The sequence below is a fragment of the Lipomyces japonicus genome (genome assembly GCF_038497905.1).
Source record: "Lipomyces japonicus strain CBS 7319 unplaced genomic scaffold V1514scaffold_25, whole genome shotgun sequence".
NCBI classification, from domain to species: Eukaryota; Fungi; Ascomycota; class Lipomycetes; order Lipomycetales; family Lipomycetaceae; genus Lipomyces; species Lipomyces japonicus.
This window is the reverse complement of record NW_027117837.1, coordinates 43629-61459: the sequence shown is the minus strand read 5'-3', so window position 1 is coordinate 61459 and position 17831 is coordinate 43629. Positions and strand designations below refer to the sequence as shown.

Below are 17831 nucleotides of genomic sequence, written 5' to 3'. Positions count from 1 at the left end.
TGATTAATTTATTAGATATTTACGTGTTGCAGAGATGCGTTGGGTCAACATGAGTAAATCAAGAAACCAAATGTTCGTGAGCTTTCAAAAATATCAATAATCTTAACATTCCAAGATCTATTTCAGTAATTATTACAAAATTGAAGTAATCATATGAATGATATGATTTTTCTGTAAAAAGAACAGACTTTTTATATGCTAAAGTAAATTCTTGACCGCCATTGGGATGTTCTCAAAGCAGTTCGGCTTTAAAATTAATAAAACTCACTTGAATTGTGCTAAAAATTAATAGTTCCAAATTCATAAAATTGCATTCTTTTATGAAATAATTAAGATTCTTAATAGTTAAAAGCAATGTTATTATATAACTAACTGTAGTAGGTAGTTCTATGAAAATTAATGTTTCAGTTCTCAAGTTGAGATTTGATCAATTTTGTATGACAACAATGGGTTTTGTAGTTGTGCGCCATCGAGGTTCCTAAACCTCGATCTGACCTTACTTCAACGCACTCCGCATTCCTTAATATTCCACATCGACCATCAGACTCACTCTTTGTTATCTATTCGTAATATCGCTATTGCCTAAGTGTGCGAGGATATAATTTTTATTGATGGCAACTCTCACTTCTGCAGCCTCGTTGCTGGCGCTGCTAGACGAACCAGATCAGAGTCTTCAAGTTTATGCTCTTCAAAACTTAAACGTCGTTGTCGACGAATTCTGGACAGAGATCACAGATTATGTTACCAGAATGTATGTTTTTTACAAATAAGCTTGCACATTAGTGTATGTTTAATATGTTTTTAATGCTGACTATCCGCATACAGAGAAGAGCTGTACGAAGACGAGAAGTTCCCGGAACGCAAGTTGGCTGCATTGATTGCATCCAAGGTAAGCATTAGAGCTTCAAGTTAAATAATCAATTCAAGAAACTAACATTTGATAGGTTTTCTATAACCTTGGTGAATTTGATCAATCAATGCATTTTGCCTTGGCGGCTGGAGATCTTTTTGATTTGTCACTCAAGACCGAATATGTTGAAACTATTGTTTGTACGTGATTCTTGGACTTTGTTCGGTGTATATCTATTTTTTTCTAATCTGGAAATTGAAGCGAAATGTATCGACTTATTTATTCGCACATCTCAAACGTCTTTCGATACCGGTAGTCGGGATACATCAGAATTGAGCGCGTCACTGCTTGAAGTTGTTGAACGTATGGTCAAGCGCTGCATTGAAGACGGAGAGCACAAGCATGTAAGTTAATTTGTTGAGTTTTTGATGCCATTGGTTTAATCGTCTTAGGTGATTGGTGTTGCCTTAGAAGCCCGAAGACTTGACTTGGTTGAGAGATCCATTGACGATGTGTTTCATGGAGGCTATCTTTCAAATGGTCATAAGTCTACGAACAATAATGATGACAGCGTAAAGAATAAAGCTGAAGCTGCAGGTGCAGAACTAATCAACTACGTGTTTGAAGCGTCGACGGTATTGGTTGCTAACAAACGATGGAGAGACGAGGTGCTTCAAAGACTAGTTGTTCTACTCTCAAAACTAAATAGCCCAGATTATTTTACGGTTGCTAAGATTCTTGTGCATTTGAATGATTCTGAAAAGGCAGGAAAGTTACTCATTGATCTTTTGGCAGAGAACACTGAAAATTCAGTGTTAACTGCATATCAAATTGCTTTTGATTTTGTTTCATCGACCACGCAGGCATTTTTGCAGAATGTTGTATCAATTGTTGAGACAAGTGAAGCACCAAGTGCTGCCAAAGCATTAAAGATTTTATCAGGAGTTCCAACTCTAGACATTGAGCTTACATTTTTGTTGGATAATAACAAAACCGATTTGTTGATACTTAACCGAACAAAGGATACTTTAGAGGCTCGAAATTCGATTTTCCACTCTGCAATTAGTTTTGAAAATGCATTTCTTCATGCAGGTACGACTGCTGATGGGTTTTTTCGTGATAATTTGGAATGGCTGTCTAAGGCAATGAACTGGAGTAAGTTTTCAGCTACAGCAGCTCTAGGAGTGATTCATAAAGGAAATCTTTCGCAAGGTATGAATCTTCTTCGGCCGTACTTACCAAGTGAAAATGCGACGTCTCAGTCAACTGGTTCAAAATATTCGCAAGGTGGATCTTTATATGCCCTTGGACTTGTTTTTGCTGGTCATGGAAAGGATGTCATTGATTTCCTTCGCAAGAACATACGAGAGGGTGGAAATAGTGGTGGTCAGGAAGATGAAGTCGTACAACATGGTGCTGCACTTGGTGTCGGTGTCGCGGGCATGGCTACTTGGGATGACGATGTTTACGAGGAGCTCAAAAACATTCTGTTCTCTGACTCGGCTATAACAGGTGAAGCTGCTGGTCTTGCTATGGGCCTTGTAATGTTGGGTTCAGGTAGTGATAAGGCTTTGGAGGAAATGTTACAGTATGCTCATGAGACCCAGCATGAAAAAATTATTAGAGGACTTGCTATCGGAATTGCGTTACTTAATTACGGACGAGAGGAGGCTGCAGATGCATTGATTGATCAGCTCTTGGGTGAACAAGATCCTATACTGCGATATGGTGGTATATTCACGATTGCCCTTGCATACTGTGGTACAGGCAATAACACTGCTATTAAGAAACTGTTGCATGTTGCGGTTTCTGATGTTAATGATGACGTTAGAAGAGCAGCTGTGATGTCGCTTGGATTCATTCTCTTTAGAAATCCAACTGCAGTTCCAAGAATGGTAGAACTTTTGTCTGAGAGCTATAACCCTCATGTTAGATATGGTGCCGCATTTGCATTAGGTATCTCTTGTGCTGGAACCGGTCTTAGTGAGGCAGTTGATTTGCTTGAGCCAATGTTAAAGGACCCTACCGATTTTGTCCGACAAGGTGCTTTAATTTCTCTTGCAATGATTTTTGTTCAACAAAATGAGACCACTTCACCAAAGGTTGCTTCGATCAGAAAGACGTTTGCAAAGGTTATATCTGAGAAGCATGAGGATGCTATGGCAAAGTTTGGTGCGGCATTAGCTCAAGGAATCATTGATGCAGGTGGAAGGAATGTTACGATTTCACTGGAGAATAAACAGACTGGAACATTGAACATGAAGGCGATTATAGGTCTCACAGTGTTTCTTCAGTTCTGGTACTGGTTCCCGCTGACCTGCTTCTTTTCTCTTAGTTTCTCTCCAACGGCGCTGGTTGGTGTTCGTTCAGATCTTAAGATTCCGGAGTTTGACTTTTTATGCAATACCAAGCCATCTAGATTTGACTATCCGCCAAAGACTGAAGAGCAGACTAACAAGGCGCCGGAAAAAGTTGCAACGGCAGTTCTGTCAACCACCGCTCGTGCAAAAGCTCGCGCAAAGAAGTCAGAAAAGGAGAAGGCTGACGCTGAGGGCATTGAGATAGACGCTGACGAAAAGGAGGCTTCAGAAGGTCTGGAAGATGAATCGACTAAGATGGAGGTCGATGGTGAAGAACCTTCCCGTGTCACACCTGTGGAAGAGGAAGACGAAGAAGATGAAGATGCGGTGATGGCAGAAGAAGTGAACGATAAAGACATAAAAGGATATCAAATTAAGAACTTATCCAGGGTGGTTCCTGCGCAGCTCAAGTATATTTCATTTGCGAAGAATGAAAGGTTTACACCGGTTAAAAAGTTTAGATCTTCTGGAGGTATTGTCATTGTTCGTGATAATGTAGGACTTCGTGTCAAGACCAACTTCATCAAGACCGTTCGTGAACGAAATTTGCCACCGGAGGAACAAGATGAAGAGGACGAAGCTCCCATACCAGAACCTTTCGATTATGAGACGGATACAGAGTTGTAAAATGTTGATCAATGTATAAATTATATAGTGTTTCGGCAGATTTGTTATTTTGATATTTTGTGTAATTCATCAATGCTTTAATTGTATTTACAATAACTTTTATATATTACAAGATTAAATTTCATCATCCATCCCATGGGACTTGATCATTTTAATGCTATTCAGGATTTACATAGCCTCGTGCGATACCTCTTCTACCCTCTTCCAAGACTGCACCTTGAGCTAAATCCTCATCTGTTTCATCGTTTTCTGGGAAATCTGATCCAAGACCTTTCCAAAATCGTGAAGATTGTAAATACGCTGCCGCAGTAGAATAATGCTGCGATCCTCGTTCGATCAATTGGCTGGCATTTTTCTTGGTGCTGATCAGAGCCTCAGATGACTTGTTGTGTTCAACTTCAATATCAAGATGCTTTGTAGAACGTCGTGCTGATCGAAGTGGCCGGGATGCCACGTACTTGCCAGTCACCGGATCAAATTCGGGCGGCAAATCGCCTGCCTCGTCGTCGTTGCCATTATTGTCGTTTGCATCGCTGTGTTCTTTATCCTTGTCGTTATCGTTATCATCTCTCAAATTGAGTACTTTTTCAAATTCTAATATCCATTCTCCTGCACCCCACACGATCTCATCTTTCAGAGCCAGTTTCAATTCGAACGGCGTGACCAATGGCTTGTAAAATTGACCTTCTTGATCCAAAATCACGCCTCCTCTGGGGCATCCGACAACAACCCACACATCCACGACGTCAAAGTTCGCCAACTTGGCAACGTTAGGCTTCCCAACCGCTACCACGTAATGTTTTTTGCCGGCTTGTTTAACCAGATCTTGTAATGATTCGATGAGTTTCTTGGACGATCGAAGAGACAACGTATTGACTAAAATTCCAATCGTTGACGCAGCTCGCGCGGTCATCATGGTCCTATATCGGCGAGCCAATGGAAGAATGGACTGTGATTGCAATGATGAAGTAGTTGGATCGAAAATAATAGGAGCGGTTGAAAAAACGGTTGAAAGATGAAGTTGCGCAGGAGGAGGTGGGATTCCAATGTAAAAAAGTATATATTCGCCTAGATCTGCATGTAGAGGTGGATGCGCCCGATGTGGAATATCAGAAAAATGAGTATGCGTGGTTTTTGTGAGATGAGTCAATGACTCTGGCAATATTATTTCTTTCGGTGCTTCTAAATTAGGATCTTGTATAGACGATAACACGGGAACCGTTGTAAGAAGATTTGAATATTCTGACAAGAGCTTCTTTACTTGCTCGACATACGCTTGAAACGGTGACTCGGCCACAATAATCACATGATGATCTGTATTCGTGATGTGCTCTTTGAAAACTTCGGCACACGCTTTAAGGTCTAGTTTTTCTTTGCCGAATATATAAATCACTGGAGCTTGAACAACGCTACATAATATTTTGTTAGTATTTAAAAAACAAAAAAAACCGTAACCAAGTTGACAAAAAAAAAAATAACGTACGGATTCAAGCACGATACTCCAACATGAACAACCACGTCGGCATGAACATGTTGGGCCGCAATTTCGTCAACGCAGCATTCCGAGTATGACGTGTCGCCAAGAATGAATATCAAGGTATCGCCTTCTTCGCCGCCTTGCTCTTCCTTCACGTGGTTCCTCAGTGTCAGGGCGACAACAGTAGAATGTGGTATGAGACTGTCGGGAAACTGCAGTGCAACTCGTTTGTATCCTTCTTGCACTATAGTCTTCGCCAAATCTTTTAAACAGTATTGTGCTGTTATGTGCTCTGTTGGAGGTGCAGCCGTCTCGAGACGAGCAGCTGCTTTTGCATATGTAGTCGGGGTCGACAGCACGGGGGCACTCGAAGCTGTTGCCATTTTTGCCTTATTTCCAGTAGCAAAATATAGATATTAATAAACAATCTAACTGTTTTATATCATATATAAAATGCATTCGTTAAACATTTCAATAGGGGTATGTATGAATTTTTTTAATGTAAAATGCAATGCAATTTCAATATATAGTTTATACGTTAATTAGGATTTATCGTGATGAGTCCAAACCAGGTTTATTAAAACGCAGTTTTTGGCAGGAATTCAGTTTCAGCTTTTAAATTTTCAAGTTCAAGCAAAACGCAGTTTGGGCGAAACGTCCAATCGCGAGTCGCGAAGTACCAGCATAACCGCACCAACGTTGCTGCGCAACGACTCACCGGAACGCAAGTTTCTCTTTTTCTCACAAGTTTAGCTCACTGTTTTTCATCGTTCAATCAACGACAATTGGATCCGTTGGAATTTCACAATGTCGTTTCTGAGAACTAGTGCGCGTCCTGCACTACAGGTTGCTAAGACGGCATCGGTCAAGTAAGTTAATTTTTTGAAAAAAAGAAAGCCATCGTTGTTGGGTTCGCTAGGTTGGGAAGAGAAATAAATGCTGGTTAAAAATTGATCGGGAAGAGAACGGAGGGGCAATTGTTTGGCAACGCGTGGTGAACTGTTGGGATCCGACGTGGTTTTTTTTTTTTTTTCTTTTTTTTTCTTTTTTAGTGTAGTGTAGTGTCTTGGTTCAGTCAAACTTACATTATTACAGGCCTGCCACTGCCGTCAACACCTATGCGACGCTTCGTGAAATTGAGTCTCGTCTCAAGTCAATCAAGAACATTGAGAAAATCACCAACACCATGAAGATTGTTGCCTCGACTAAGCTTTCTCGTGCCCAGCGTGCCATGTTTGAATCCAGAGCCTATGGCAACACTTCCAACGAGGTTTTCAAGAAGTCTGAAGCCGTTGGATCTAACGAGGGCAACAAGCTCATCATTGTATCCTCTTCTGACAAGGGCCTTTGCGGTGGTATTCATTCTCAGATTTCTAAGGCTGTTCGTGCCAAGCTTGCTCAGTTCCCCGAGGCTGACGTTGTTATTCTTGGTGACAAGGCCAAGGTCCAGATCGCTCGTCAGTGGTCCAAGAACATTGTGCTTTCATTCAACCAGGTTGGCAAGGAGATCCCTACTTTTGCTGAAGCTCAGACCGTTACCGACGCTATTTACAAGCTTGGCAAGAAGTACGATTCAATTGATATTTTCTACAATCAGTTCAAATCTGGCATCTCGTACGAGTCTACCGGAGTTCCAGCATTCACTGAAGAGGCTCTCAAGAACTCCCCCAACTTTTCTGCTTATGAGATTGAGGAGGAAGTCCTTGGAGACCTGACCGAGTTTGCTCTTGCTAACGCCGTTTTCCATGCTCTTGCCGAGGGTCACGCCTGTGAGCAGTCCGCCAGACGATCTGCTATGGATAATGCTTCAAAGAACGCCGGTGATATGATTGGCAGATACTCCATTTTGTACAATCGTACTAGACAGGCTGTCATTACTAACGAGCTGGTCGATATCATTACTGGTGCCTCCTCTTTGGAGTAAGCAGTTGATCATTGAATCGCTCAAAAATCAATACTACTTGTTCGTTATGTATATTGGCGTGCAATGGGTATAGAGAACGAAGAATTTTATCATATTGTACTTTCTATAATAAATTTTGAACTGTTAGCTGATATTCGTTGTTACTGCTGATTTTGTCCATCTCTACTATAGCCTAAGGTGCGTATCAAGTAACCACCCTTGTTACGTTTTCTTCATGGTAATAATTTTGTTTAAATTGAAGTAACTATGGTTATATATTACATTTACACGGTTTGCACCTGATCTTTCGTCGCTTTTTACATTTCTCCACACTCCACAATCGTAACATCAAACGGCGTAGGCTTGTCGTTGTCATCCGTAGGGACCAATTCTATCTTTCTAACTACATCAAACCCTTCAACCACTCGACCGAAAACTACATGCTTTTTATCCAAATGCGGCAAGGCATTGCTGCAGATAAAGAATTGGCAACCGTTAGTATTAGGTCCCGAATTTGCCATCGATACTGAAAACGGTTCATCTAATTGAAAGTTAAACTTTCGAACTTATTAAAAAAATGAAGAAGTTAACGATTGTTATACTTACGACGATAGTGAAAACCTTCATCAGCAAATGTAGTGGTTCCATAAATCGACGCCGAACCGGTACCATTATTTCGAAGAAAATCACCACCTTGAATCATGAAATCTTTAATCTACAACTATTTATCAGTCTGGGGATATTTTTTTTTTTTGCTTTTCCAGATATTGACCCGGCCCTTGGCAAATTCTTACCACTCTGTGAAGCTTGCTGCCTTTATAACCTTGAGGGACGCCGTTTAATTTATATTCGCCGGTGCAAAACTGTCGAAAATTCTCTGAGGTCTTCGGCAACTTGTCCTTAAATAACCGTATCTTTATCCTGCCCATTGGTTGTGCTATATATCATCCGTTTGTTAGTTCAGTTTCACGACCAGTGCAAGAGTATGCATTCTGGTTGATACCTCCTAAAGCGACCTAGGTATCAGTGTTAAAACAAAGATATTTATCGTCTTATTTAAACAACGTAAACAAAATACTTGCATCGAAAAAGACAATTGGTTCTGAAAAATCATAAGCATTAGCTTCTGGTGCCGCACCAGCACTTGGTGGTGCTGATACCTCTGCAGTGCCGGACATTTTTTTTTTTTATTTTTCTTCTTTTGTCGATATTGATCTGATTCAATTTCTGTATAAATAAATGATTAGAATGACAGTAATTGATTTAATGTAGTCAAGAGTGGGTATTATATATAAATAATTTGTCGGTTTCAAGTGCTTTCGTTACCATTCTATAACTATATTTTAAAGTAAAGTCGCATGTGACTGTTCGTGGCAAGTTGTCAGCAACAAACAAAGCTCAAGTCCAATTTACTAACGAACCAAGTTGCAATTAAATTTTTCTAGCTATTTTTATGGAATCCTTGCGTTTCATGCCACTGTGATTTTAAATAACGTGAGGCACAGTGCTATTATCAATCCTTAATTAGTCACCTATAGACGATAGACATTTCACACGGCATCAACGTCATCAACACCGGCAACAATAATACAAACGCATTAGCATAAAGGAGAACGACGGCTATTTTTTTTTAAAGCAGAAAAATGTCAACAATTGCATTAAAAATTGGGTCGCTTCTCATTCGGACGCTAGCGAAGCCAATTGCGGTAAGCTAATCCTGTTCATGATACAATGATCCCAAACGTTTAATGCGAACAACAGCCTAACGCAAGGTCATTTAGAACTCAATCAAGTCAAGAGCAAAGCATCACGGACCGTTTAGAAACACATGCATCGCAGTTGCGCAGAGGCTACACGCGACCGACGTACGTCTGCGAAGCGGACTGATTGGATCAAAAGCCACGGCGAAAGTACGACCCCTTAACGACACGAAAGCAATCGAAATGGTGAGTATTCTACGTTGCGAATGAAGTTAATTATTTTAAAGGCTAACATTGAATTGCAGGGTGCAAATTTTTTATCGGAAACGTTTTTATTGTGAGTGAACATTGTGCAGATAAATTTTTTTTTGAAAGTTGATTAGCTGATTCAAATCCCAGTTCCGTAGCCGCAAGTGTAGTTCTATTTGAGAGCGTACGGTCGAGCAGAAAAGCTACATCGCGTCATGAAGGAGTAACTGAAGATATTTTGGACCTGCAAGAAGAAATTGTGCAGTTAAAGCAAGTCATCGCCGAGATTGCACCGAACAAGGCAAGTAGTCTCGGAGTTCAACTCGACGCGAATGGGCATGCTTCTAATGCTACGCTTTTGCATAGCAAATTAGTGCATACTACTGCTGAGAGTGATAATGGCTCGCAAGATTCGTTTCCGGTCTTTACCGGTCAGGCCAAGATTCATCAGTCAATCGTTCCGGTTGCAGCAACCGCATCCACGACGGAACTACCTAGCGTGCAATTGCCCGTAGAGCCGAACGAGAACTTGAGCATCTTGGAAAAGGTGGCTAGCATATTTCGAAGATCATAATATGAGACATCGTTATTTGGCTTACTTTATTTTTGGTTTTCAGATTATTTTTTTTTTTTTTGATGTAGTTCTGAATGTTTTGCATATATGGTGGGTACATGGCGCCTGAAATGATTAATTTACTAAAAACTACCTCTCCTCAATTAAATGAGAAATGTGAAAGTGTAGGATTTCCTATATAAATTTTGGTTCATGTAGTTGGGTTCATCTCGTCTCAATGCTGAGCTTATACGCCGTGAACCCCCAACAAGCGATATCATTGTATCGCTTCATCAGACATTCCGTGTCAACGTTTCCGTGGCAACATTTATTTGCATAATTTAATACACTTAGGCTTGGTTGATCAAACGGACTTTTTTTTTTGAAAAAAAAAGAGTTTATAGTATAGTCAAAAAAAAAAAAAAAAAAAGGAGCAATGGCCAGCTTGGAAACAATCGTCACCGAGTTATCGGACCTGCACACGTCGATAACCCATAACATCAGTTATTTGTCCAAGCTCACAACAGACAACGAAAAAATACGATCGGACTTGGCCTTAAAAATTCATAATCAAATACGACAGGCTGATTCGTTATGTGAAATTGCCAGGTTGCAATTGCAAGAGGAATCAGACGGATTACAAAAGGAAGAATTGAAACAAAGGATTCACGAGCTCACTGAAGAAGTCAAATTGTAAGTACTTGACAAATTTTTATACCTAATTTTCAATATTGAAGTACTTGAATTAAATTAATAAAAAACAGAGATCGATCCTCGTACAGGAGAGCACAACTGGCATCTCGACGAGCTACAATATCAACAAGAAAATCAGAAAGAGAACAGCTATTGGCGAGCAACAAGACAGAAAAGAGATTTGCTGCTGCAAAGTTTTCACACCCGACTGATAGAGTTTTAAAAACAGCTGAAGATGCCACTGAGTCACTACGACGAACTCATCAATTATTAGAAGCGGAATTAGCCAAGTCAAACATATCACTTGAAACCCTCGACGAATCATCAACACAGTTGCGGAAACTCACAACACAATACACTGCATTTGACGTTGTGCTTGGTACGAGTAGGAAAGTTATCAACGTTCTCGAGCAGGCAGACAGATGGGATCGCATATACATGCTTGCGTCGTTGGGGTTCTTGCTTTTGGTTCTGGTTTGGGTGTTTTGGCGAAGAGTGTTCAGAGGACCGGTAAAGCTTTTAATTTGGACTTTTTTCAAAGGAAGAAGGATTATTAGCTGGGCATTAGATAATGGTGAATCCACTTCTCTGGTTATAGACGAAGCGCAGGACTCAACAAGCAAAATTGTAGAAGAATTCTCTGCCTCGACCAGTCTTGAAAATGCTAAAGTAGCAGTTACAGAACTTGTTGACAACATATTACGTCAAGAATTATAAATTTGTACATTATCATTACAATATATTTACTTAAGATGAATAGTATTTACATTAACAAAAAAAAGATTAGAAACCAAATATCATGAGCTGAAATCGCTTAGAATGTACTCAACGCCGTAGTTGAGAGCTTCAAAGTGACCGCCTTCAGGACCTTCAGGCACAATAATCTTTGCATCAGCACCGGCAACAACAAGTCGCTTGACCAAGTCCTTGGAACCGGTTAGGGGTACCAAATGATCAGACTCTCGATGGACGATAACCACCTTCTTGCCAGTAATGCCCTTTTGGCTAACAATATCACCAACAACAGGCCATGGTTTTTTGGCAGTGCGACCAAAGATTTCAAGGCAGGACTTGGCATAACCAGTAATTCCTTGCCTATAAGCTTCATAGTTCACGTTTTGCCATCCCTTGGCTTCGACCGGGTTTTGGGTAAGAAAAATAGCATCTCCTTGCGACGAAAAGACCTTCATGTGTTCGATAACATTTGTGCAATCAACAATCTGAGCAGCCTTGAGGACCATATCAAACGCGGTATAGCAAGGGAATTTCATGGTCCACCAATTTGCAGACGCGGGGCCTGGTGACAAGTCATCCCAGGCAGCCTTTTCATCCAAATAAGAAGCCGGACCAAGACAATAAGTTGTAGCAATGCGCTCCGGATGAGTGAACAGGATGGCCAACACGTGCGGGCCGCCAGCGGAAAATCCGCAAAGGTTAACCTTTTGGCTAATCTCGAGGTGATCCAACAATTCGTTAACGTCAGAAACAGCAGTTTCAATCACGCTTTTGCCGGGCAGTGGAAGAGAAGTAAAGCCCATGCCGGGCCTGTCCATGGCGATAATTCGAATGTCCTTGCCCTTAATCAGCGGACCGACAGGGACAATGCGCGAACCGGGGAGGCCATGCTCGTACACGACAATGTTTTTCGAATCAGCACTGCCATACTCGGCCCACGAGATGATGCGACCAGTCAATGGTGAAACGAACGTGTGCTCTGAAATTGCATAATCAGGATACGAGATCGTTGGTGGGTTCGACTTTGGAGGATTCTTCTTGTGTCTCGAGTACTTGCAGGCAACGTAAGAGGCATATCCGACCGCCCCAATGGCGGCTGCACCCAGTGCAATTGCCTGCAACCGACACTGCAATTTTTCGACAAACAAGCTGGACAATGGCATTTTAGTTTTGCTCAGCACCGGCTGGGGGGCCAACCTCGAGCACTTTATACTCTAGCAAAAGCAGCAATGTGTCACGTGACCGATGTAAAACCCATATAGATAAGAGCCGGCGGATTAAGCTGCCAGATAAGTGAGAGTGAGTCAGCCCAATCGGCCCGAGAATCTCTTTCCCGTCCGCAAGTCGTCGCTGTTTGTACGAATTAAAGTCTATAACAAGCCACAAGCATATGGCCTTTTGATTTTTGGTTCTTTTCGGAGTTGTTCCGACACTATACTCTTTATATAATATCCATGGCGTCTGCAGATGCCGATAAGCCCAAGCAGAAACAGTCTAAAAGCAGAAATGGTATTCCAGTTTATCGACGGAAAAGCTTTATCTATTGCAATCGGTCTTTACTAACTCAATGCTGTACAGGCTGCGTGACTTGCAAATCCAAGCGCTTGAAATGCGATGAGACCAAGCCTACCTGTCTTCATTGTATGTTTTTGTTCATCCAGAAATGCTGTTGCCTCCTGCTAACTTTATCTTTTATTTGTCAAGGCTCAAAACGCAATGTAGAATGCGGAGGTTACAAGAAGAGTTTTAAATGGAGGCTGTTTGAAGAATCTTCAATAGCAAAGCCAAAGCGGCAAAAGACATTTTCGACAATAACCACGTTATCTTCAATACCAATGTCGACAACTGAATCTGAAATTAAAGACATCGAAGCTAGTAATGGAACAGTAAGCCCAGATTTTACTGCATTCGACGATATTCAAGAAGGATTTAGGACCGACGTGTCACGTTCAATCGTGCGACAAGTTGACAGGGATTCGTCCCATTCACCTGATTCAAGCGGGGATGTAGCGTTTGGGTTTATCCCAACAGAATTTACCGTTGATCTTTTTGATTCGACAGCAGATGCTACCACTTCTCAGATATCAAAAAGTTCAACGTTTCCTCCTAATGCTCACTGGGACAACAGTTCGTTGTCAATACTAGAGCCATTGACAACGTCATCAGTCATTGCCATTCCATTGCTTCCTTCACTTGATCCGCATACCCGAACCAGCGTCTTTTGGCACACAAACACCTGTAGTGTCATGTCAATTAATGATACGCAAGAAAACCCATGGCGGTTACTATGGCCTATGTCACAACATCATGCCGCACTATATCACGGCCTGTCGGCTATGGCCACGTTCCATGCCGCTAAGGAACATCCACAATTTCGCATTGAAGCGGTAGATCACATGCGGAATGCCATCAGAGAACTGGTAATCGGTTTGAACAATAACATGCCAACAGATGTTGCCCTTGCCACGACTGTCACTCTTGCTTTTGCAGAGGCGTGGGATCAGCACATTTCTACTGGCATTGCGCATTTAAAAGGGGCGAAAATATTGATCAGGCAGTACGTTAATAGCCGGAAATTATTTGAAAATTCAAATGTGCCAATCGCAAAGGCAGAGCAAGACCGCTTGCTCAGGTTTAGAAATCTTTATAACATGTGGCTGTATGCAGCCGTGCTAGCAAAGTTGACATCTGACGATGAAAAAGAAACCGGTGGCTCCGTGGATTCACAAGATGAACAAGATCTGTTTTTTAGAGATGATGCAGTCGATCCGCTTATGGGTTGCGCGCAGACATTATTCCCATTAATAGGGAAGGTTGCCTCGTTGGTTCGGCAAGTACGATTATCTGGGCGGGATGACATTTATGTTACTGGAGCTGTTGACTTGAAAAAGCAACTTGAAGAATGGGAGCCATCACCGAATGCGCAATTTATGGTCACTGAAGACCCATACTTTGATAGCTCGTCATGCATTGCCACTGCTTATGCTTACAAATACGCAACATTGTTGTATCTTTACCAGTGCGTTCCATCACTTGCCGGCCACTCATTGCCAGGTGATGCGCCAATATTTGCACATGGATCTGGGGAATTGGCTGTTCGGGTTGCCAGAGAATCATCGGTTCAATTCCTTGCTGCTAAAGTGGTCGAAGTTTTGAGCTCGGTTCCGTATGACTCGCGCACCTGCGTCGTCCATATTTACCCTTTACTAGCCTGCGCATGTGAAATTGATTCGGAAGTATTACGAGCAATCGTGAAAGAACGATGGTTTGAAATGGCCCGACGGTTGCAAATGGGCAATGTCGATCGAGCGTTTGACGTGGTCGAAGAAGTATGGAGAAGGAAACGGGTCATGAAGGGTCAATGGTGCTGGTCTGTTGGTTTCACTCACTGGACTACTGTGATGCGAGAATGGGAATGGGAAGTTTTGTTGGGTTAAACTTGCACTTGTATACCTATTGTTTGTACAAATTAATGACTTTGAATGTTTTCTTTACATATATGCTCGTGGCGAATAAGCTTTGAACTGGGCTTCATGCGATTATTAATTACGAGACAATTTTATGATATTAATAGAAGGATGGATTAGTTTTTGCAACCGGATCATGTTTATCTGTGAACTAAAATAATAATTTTTAGTTAATTACAATCATTGGTTGAATTACATAATACACAGCAAAATTACAGCGGGTTTAGTACCTATAACGAGGGCAAAGTTTCGAAAACTTTCGCCGGGGCCGGGCGTTTACCTTTTTTTTGGGAACCCGTTTTCATTCTCGCAAGAACTTGAAGCCCACGAAAAAGGAAAAAAAAAAACCAACAATTGTTAGGGTCACCTTCGTACGCAATGCTGCCGCACATTATTCGGCGTGTTACGGGCAGCACCGTGCCGTCGATGGTCACGCGGGCACTGCATACGACGGCGGCACGATATGCGAAGAACATGCCACCGCCGATACGAGCGATTAAGTTGCCGGACGGAGTCACGCTCGAACAATTAGGATTGGACCGTGCCAAACAACTTACGGTCAAGAATCTACTTGAGCGTGGTGCGAATGAAGATGAGGATGCGTCACAAAGTCGAGCCGTGCGCAAGTTGCAAACCCAGGTTGAAATTTTTAAGCCCAAGGTGCGCACGCCCGGTACAAGGTGGGTGCGACGGCCGGTGCATAAGTATTTGCACAAGGGGGATCCAATCAGGAGGTTAACTGTGGCTAAGAGGAAAACTGGTGGAAGAAATTATTCCGGACGAATTACGGCTCGTCATATCGGAGGCGGTCACAAGCGCAGGTTGAGAATGTTGGATTTCCACAGGCTTGAATCTGGCGAACAAACCGTGGTCAGAATTGAGTATGACCCTGGTAGATCAGCACATATTGCTTTACTGTATAATCCCAAGAACGGCAACTTGTCATATGTCCTCGCCGCTGAAGGACTTCGGTCAGGTGACATTGTCGAAAGTTTTCGATCTGGCATCACGCAAGAATTGAGAGACAAAATGGAGGGTAAGATTGATATTGCCATTCTAGGTTCCCGCACCATTCGACCCGGCAATTGTCTTCCATTATTCATGATCCCGACCGGTACGACGATTTCATGCGTCGGTCTTAAGCCCAGCGGACCGGGCCTGCTCTGTCGCGCGGCGGGCACGTTTGCTCGCTTGACGGGCAAAAATTTGGAAACCAAGATGGCGGTCGTAAGGTTGAAATCGGGCGAGGAGAGATTGATTCATTTAGATTGCTGTGCCATGATCGGCCCTGTTTCAAATCCTGAACATCAGTTTGTTTCGCTTGGCAAGGCTGGTCGGTCCCGATGGCTTGGTCGTCGTCCAAGAGTACGTGGTTTGGCAATGAATGCGTTTGAACATCCTCACGGTGGTGGTAGAGGTAAGAGTAAAGGTAACGTGCCATCACAGTCACCATGGGGTACGCTTGCCAAGGGTTTCAAGACGCGTCGTAAAAAGAACTCGAATCCGTTCAGAGTTCGTGATAGACCTAGATCGAAGTATAAGATTATTCAGCCTTTGTTGATCAAGGTTACTTAAGCAAACAAAGGAGAGAGGAAGAGAGAGAGAGAAAAAAGTTGTTTTTTCATTCATGTATATACAGTTTACAGAAGTTTTTTTTTTTTTTCCGCCTCAAAAATATTTGTTTTTTTTTTAATTGAATGCTAAAAAAATATTGTACATGCACAAAAACCTATTCATTTTTCGTTGACTTGTTGCCAGGAATTTCTGATTCGGATGATGCCGCAGTATTTATTCGTTTGCTTGCGTAAAACGATTTGATGTCTCGTCGCTGAGTCCATTCAACCACAGGCGCGAAAATGGCAAGCAATATGGCAAAAAAAACTTGAACTATGCTCCTGTACGCACCTCCTAACATGGTTGAAGACAAAACCGTGCCAATAAAATCGGTTACGATCAATTCGTCACCGGCATCGAGCCTGCTTAATACCCTTGCTGAACATTCCTCAGCAGTGATTGCTTGCGACGGTCCTTCAATCTTTTTCGTAATCTCTGGCTTAAACTTGTTTTCAATCTCGTACCCTTCGGATAAAAAATTTCCTGCAAACACTACAGGAACTTTAATATCGTAAGGAATGGATTCTTGTCGCAACACGTCACCTAGGGAACGAAGTGCAGATTTTAGAGGCGCATACTGGCCATAGCCAATAAACGAATAAAAGCCAACGACTGACGAAAAAAAAACTATATGCCGAGTATAATTGGGGACTTCAACTTTAGTCATTGCTTTAAGCCCAGCCTGGCAAATTTGTTAGTAAAAAAACATCGTTTTTTCCCCCCACCCAATAATTCACACAACAATTACCGTACATGAGCAAGATATAACGCAGTGCAATAATTAACATCAATTCCAGATCTTAATTCGTCAGTAGTCAAGTCAACAAATAATTTCGGAATTGAACTGCCAGCGCAACATAATAAAACATCAGGTGGTTGAGGTAATGAGTTCACGACTCTTTCTGCTTCTGTTGAGATTGATAAATCTGCGTTTATAAAAATTACAGTCTGATTTGGCGATACTCTTAATTTCTATATTCAATGAGTTTTTTTTTTTTTTTTTTTGGGGCCAAATAGCAAAGAATGAAAACAGATGGAATGTCGTACCTCGATTTGTTTGACCGCATCTTGTAATAATTGCACGCGTCGAGCCACAAGCACCAGGTTGGCTCCACGTTTAAAAACATCTTTAGCAAGTGCTAATCCTAATCCCTGAGAAGCTCCAGATATAACCACAAGCTATAGTAGTTCAAATTGAAGCAAAATAAAAAACGTAAAGTTAGACTTCACCCCAATGTTTTTTTTTTTTTGAATATAATCGCTGTCATGTTGTCAGTGGCGGTTCCACTTTACCTTATCTTCAACTTCAAACTTATTTGAATTCCAAAACACCATTCTCAATTAAGAGTATTGTATATATAATATTCCTATGGTTATAAATTTGCATTTGAAATTCAAATCACGTTTCCGTCACGTTATTCAATTTAATATCTTCCCCATTAAATATTACATAATACGCTCACGCATGCATTAGTTAACTAGTTAGTTACTCGTTATATAAAGTTATTGTTCCTCTATTTGGCAACAGCTCTAAGCCTGGAAGTTATCAAATATGTGTTCAATATATTTGAAGAAACGCGAGGAATGTAAACTCTATACTTAC

General features: G+C 41.6%; 10 protein-coding genes across 10 annotated transcripts; 6 read left to right on the top strand and 4 right to left on the bottom strand.

Annotated features, from left to right (window-relative positions):
- The first annotated feature begins 511 nt into the window (after positions 1-511).
- V1514DRAFT_368285 (armadillo-type protein) lies at positions 512-3961 on the top strand. Its single transcript, XM_066929901.1, has 5 exons — positions 512-751; positions 826-889; positions 945-1050; positions 1112-1254; positions 1303-3961. The coding sequence occupies exons 1-5, from the start codon at positions 612-614 to the stop codon at positions 3835-3837; spliced, it is 2988 nt and encodes a 995-aa protein (XP_066782735.1). The 5' UTR covers positions 512-611; the 3' UTR covers positions 3838-3961.
- V1514DRAFT_332673 (putative diphthamide synthesis protein-domain-containing protein) lies at positions 3893-5913 on the bottom strand. The gene is made up of 2 exons (XM_066927892.1): positions 5321-5913; positions 3893-5246 (listed from the first exon to the last, which is right to left on the bottom strand). Exons 1-2 carry the CDS (start codon positions 5695-5697, stop codon positions 3995-3997), a joined length of 1629 nt encoding a protein of 542 aa, XP_066782734.1. The 5' UTR covers positions 5698-5913; the 3' UTR covers positions 3893-3994.
- Positions 5914-6063: 150 nt separating this feature from the next.
- On the top strand, positions 6064-7498 carry V1514DRAFT_295196 (ATPase, F1 complex, gamma subunit domain-containing protein). Its single transcript, XM_066925412.1, has 2 exons — positions 6064-6183; positions 6410-7498. Exons 1-2 carry the CDS (start codon positions 6122-6124, stop codon positions 7236-7238), a joined length of 891 nt encoding a protein of 296 aa, XP_066782733.1. The 5' UTR covers positions 6064-6121; the 3' UTR covers positions 7239-7498.
- Positions 7451-8792, bottom strand: V1514DRAFT_332666 (cyclophilin-like domain-containing protein). The gene is made up of 6 exons (XM_066927891.1): positions 8639-8792; positions 8300-8581; positions 8221-8233; positions 8012-8154; positions 7824-7932; positions 7451-7758 (listed from the first exon to the last, which is right to left on the bottom strand). Exons 2-6 carry the CDS (start codon positions 8393-8395, stop codon positions 7535-7537), a joined length of 585 nt encoding a protein of 194 aa, XP_066782732.1. The 5' UTR covers positions 8396-8581; positions 8639-8792; the 3' UTR covers positions 7451-7534.
- Positions 8401-9813, top strand: V1514DRAFT_97356 (OPA3-domain-containing protein). The gene is made up of 6 exons (XM_066930193.1): positions 8401-8590; positions 8643-8923; positions 8999-9163; positions 9223-9254; positions 9317-9467; positions 9541-9813. Exons 2-6 carry the CDS (start codon positions 8861-8863, stop codon positions 9679-9681), a joined length of 552 nt encoding a protein of 183 aa, XP_066782731.1. The 5' UTR covers positions 8401-8590; positions 8643-8860; the 3' UTR covers positions 9682-9813.
- A 176-nt stretch (positions 9814-9989) lies between these two features.
- Positions 9990-11169, top strand: V1514DRAFT_332661 (Sec20-domain-containing protein). Its single transcript, XM_066927890.1, has 2 exons — positions 9990-10412; positions 10484-11169. The coding sequence occupies exons 1-2, from the start codon at positions 10156-10158 to the stop codon at positions 11127-11129; spliced, it is 903 nt and encodes a 300-aa protein (XP_066782730.1). The 5' UTR covers positions 9990-10155; the 3' UTR covers positions 11130-11169.
- On the bottom strand, positions 11116-12318 carry V1514DRAFT_332660 (Alpha/Beta hydrolase protein). The gene has a single exon (XM_066927889.1). It carries the CDS (start codon positions 12308-12310, stop codon positions 11210-11212), a length of 1101 nt encoding a protein of 366 aa, XP_066782729.1. The 5' UTR covers positions 12311-12318; the 3' UTR covers positions 11116-11209.
- Positions 12319-12766: 448 nt separating this feature from the next.
- Positions 12767-14905, top strand: V1514DRAFT_332657 (fungal-specific transcription factor domain-containing protein). Its single transcript, XM_066927888.1, has one exon. The coding sequence runs from the start codon at positions 12791-12793 to the stop codon at positions 14582-14584; it is 1794 nt and encodes a 597-aa protein (XP_066782728.1). The 5' UTR covers positions 12767-12790; the 3' UTR covers positions 14585-14905.
- Positions 14906-16325, top strand: V1514DRAFT_332656 (mitochondrial 54S ribosomal protein uL2m). The gene has a single exon (XM_066927887.1). The coding sequence runs from the start codon at positions 14993-14995 to the stop codon at positions 16187-16189; it is 1197 nt and encodes a 398-aa protein (XP_066782727.1). The 5' UTR covers positions 14906-14992; the 3' UTR covers positions 16190-16325.
- On the bottom strand, positions 16277-17820 carry V1514DRAFT_332655 (uncharacterized protein). Its single transcript, XM_066927886.1, has 4 exons — positions 17522-17820; positions 17276-17407; positions 16982-17200; positions 16277-16910 (listed from the first exon to the last, which is right to left on the bottom strand). Exons 1-4 carry the CDS (start codon positions 17561-17563, stop codon positions 16344-16346), a joined length of 960 nt encoding a protein of 319 aa, XP_066782726.1. The 5' UTR covers positions 17564-17820; the 3' UTR covers positions 16277-16343.
- Positions 17821-17831: the final 11 nt, after the last annotated feature.

What these genes read in the sequence shown, in the direction of transcription:
- V1514DRAFT_332661 (XM_066927890.1), top strand. Translation starts at nt 10,156, where the DNA reads ATGGCCAGCTTGGAAACAATCGTCACCGAGTTATCGGACCTGCACACG. An exon ending in CTCACTGAAGAAGTCAAATT is followed by an intron (nt 10,413 to 10,483) that starts GTAAGTACTTGA and finishes AATAAAAAACAG; the next exon opens with AGATCGATCCTCGTACAGGA.
- V1514DRAFT_332656 (XM_066927887.1), top strand. Translation starts at nt 14,993, where the DNA reads ATGCTGCCGCACATTATTCGGCGTGTTACGGGCAGCACCGTGCCGTCG.
- V1514DRAFT_332657 (XM_066927888.1), top strand. Translation starts at nt 12,791, where the DNA reads ATGTTTTTGTTCATCCAGAAATGCTGTTGCCTCCTGCTAACTTTATCT.
- V1514DRAFT_97356 (XM_066930193.1), top strand. Translation starts at nt 8,861, where the DNA reads ATGTCAACAATTGCATTAAAAATTGGGTCGCTTCTCATTCGGACGCTA. An exon ending in ACACGAAAGCAATCGAAATG is followed by an intron (nt 9,164 to 9,222) that starts GTGAGTATTCTA and finishes ATTGAATTGCAG; the next exon opens with GGTGCAAATTTTTTATCGGA. An exon ending in TTATCGGAAACGTTTTTATT is followed by an intron (nt 9,255 to 9,316) that starts GTGAGTGAACAT and finishes TTCAAATCCCAG; the next exon opens with TTCCGTAGCCGCAAGTGTAG.
- V1514DRAFT_332655 (XM_066927886.1), bottom strand. Translation starts at nt 17,563, where the DNA reads ATGGTGTTTTGGAATTCAAATAAGTTTGAAGTTGAAGATAAG. An exon ending in AGTTTGAAGTTGAAGATAAG is followed by an intron (nt 17,408 to 17,521) that starts GTAAAGTGGAAC and finishes GAACTACTATAG; the next exon opens with CTTGTGGTTATATCTGGAGC. An exon ending in CTGCGTTATATCTTGCTCAT is followed by an intron (nt 16,911 to 16,981) that starts GTACGGTAATTG and finishes CAAATTTGCCAG; the next exon opens with GCTGGGCTTAAAGCAATGAC.
- V1514DRAFT_332666 (XM_066927891.1), bottom strand. Translation starts at nt 8,395, where the DNA reads ATGTCCGGCACTGCAGAGGTATCAGCACCACCAAGTGCTGGTGCGGCA. An exon ending in GCAGCAAGCTTCACAGAGTG is followed by an intron (nt 7,933 to 8,011) that starts GTAAGAATTTGC and finishes AAATAGTTGTAG; the next exon opens with ATTAAAGATTTCATGATTCA. An exon ending in TGAAGGTTTTCACTATCGTC is followed by an intron (nt 7,759 to 7,823) that starts GTAAGTATAACA and finishes ACTTTCAATTAG; the next exon opens with ATGAACCGTTTTCAGTATCG.
- V1514DRAFT_332673 (XM_066927892.1), bottom strand. Translation starts at nt 5,697, where the DNA reads ATGGCAACAGCTTCGAGTGCCCCCGTGCTGTCGACCCCGACTACATAT. An exon ending in GGAGTATCGTGCTTGAATCC is followed by an intron (nt 5,247 to 5,320) that starts GTACGTTATTTT and finishes AATATTATGTAG; the next exon opens with CGTTGTTCAAGCTCCAGTGA.
- V1514DRAFT_368285 (XM_066929901.1), top strand. Translation starts at nt 612, where the DNA reads ATGGCAACTCTCACTTCTGCAGCCTCGTTGCTGGCGCTGCTAGACGAA. An exon ending in ACAGATTATGTTACCAGAAT is followed by an intron (nt 752 to 825) that starts GTATGTTTTTTA and finishes ATCCGCATACAG; the next exon opens with AGAAGAGCTGTACGAAGACG. An exon ending in CTGCATTGATTGCATCCAAG is followed by an intron (nt 890 to 944) that starts GTAAGCATTAGA and finishes AACATTTGATAG; the next exon opens with GTTTTCTATAACCTTGGTGA.
- V1514DRAFT_332660 (XM_066927889.1), bottom strand. Translation starts at nt 12,310, where the DNA reads ATGCCATTGTCCAGCTTGTTTGTCGAAAAATTGCAGTGTCGGTTGCAG.
- V1514DRAFT_295196 (XM_066925412.1), top strand. Translation starts at nt 6,122, where the DNA reads ATGTCGTTTCTGAGAACTAGTGCGCGTCCTGCACTACAGGTTGCTAAG. An exon ending in GCTAAGACGGCATCGGTCAA is followed by an intron (nt 6,184 to 6,409) that starts GTAAGTTAATTT and finishes ACATTATTACAG; the next exon opens with GCCTGCCACTGCCGTCAACA.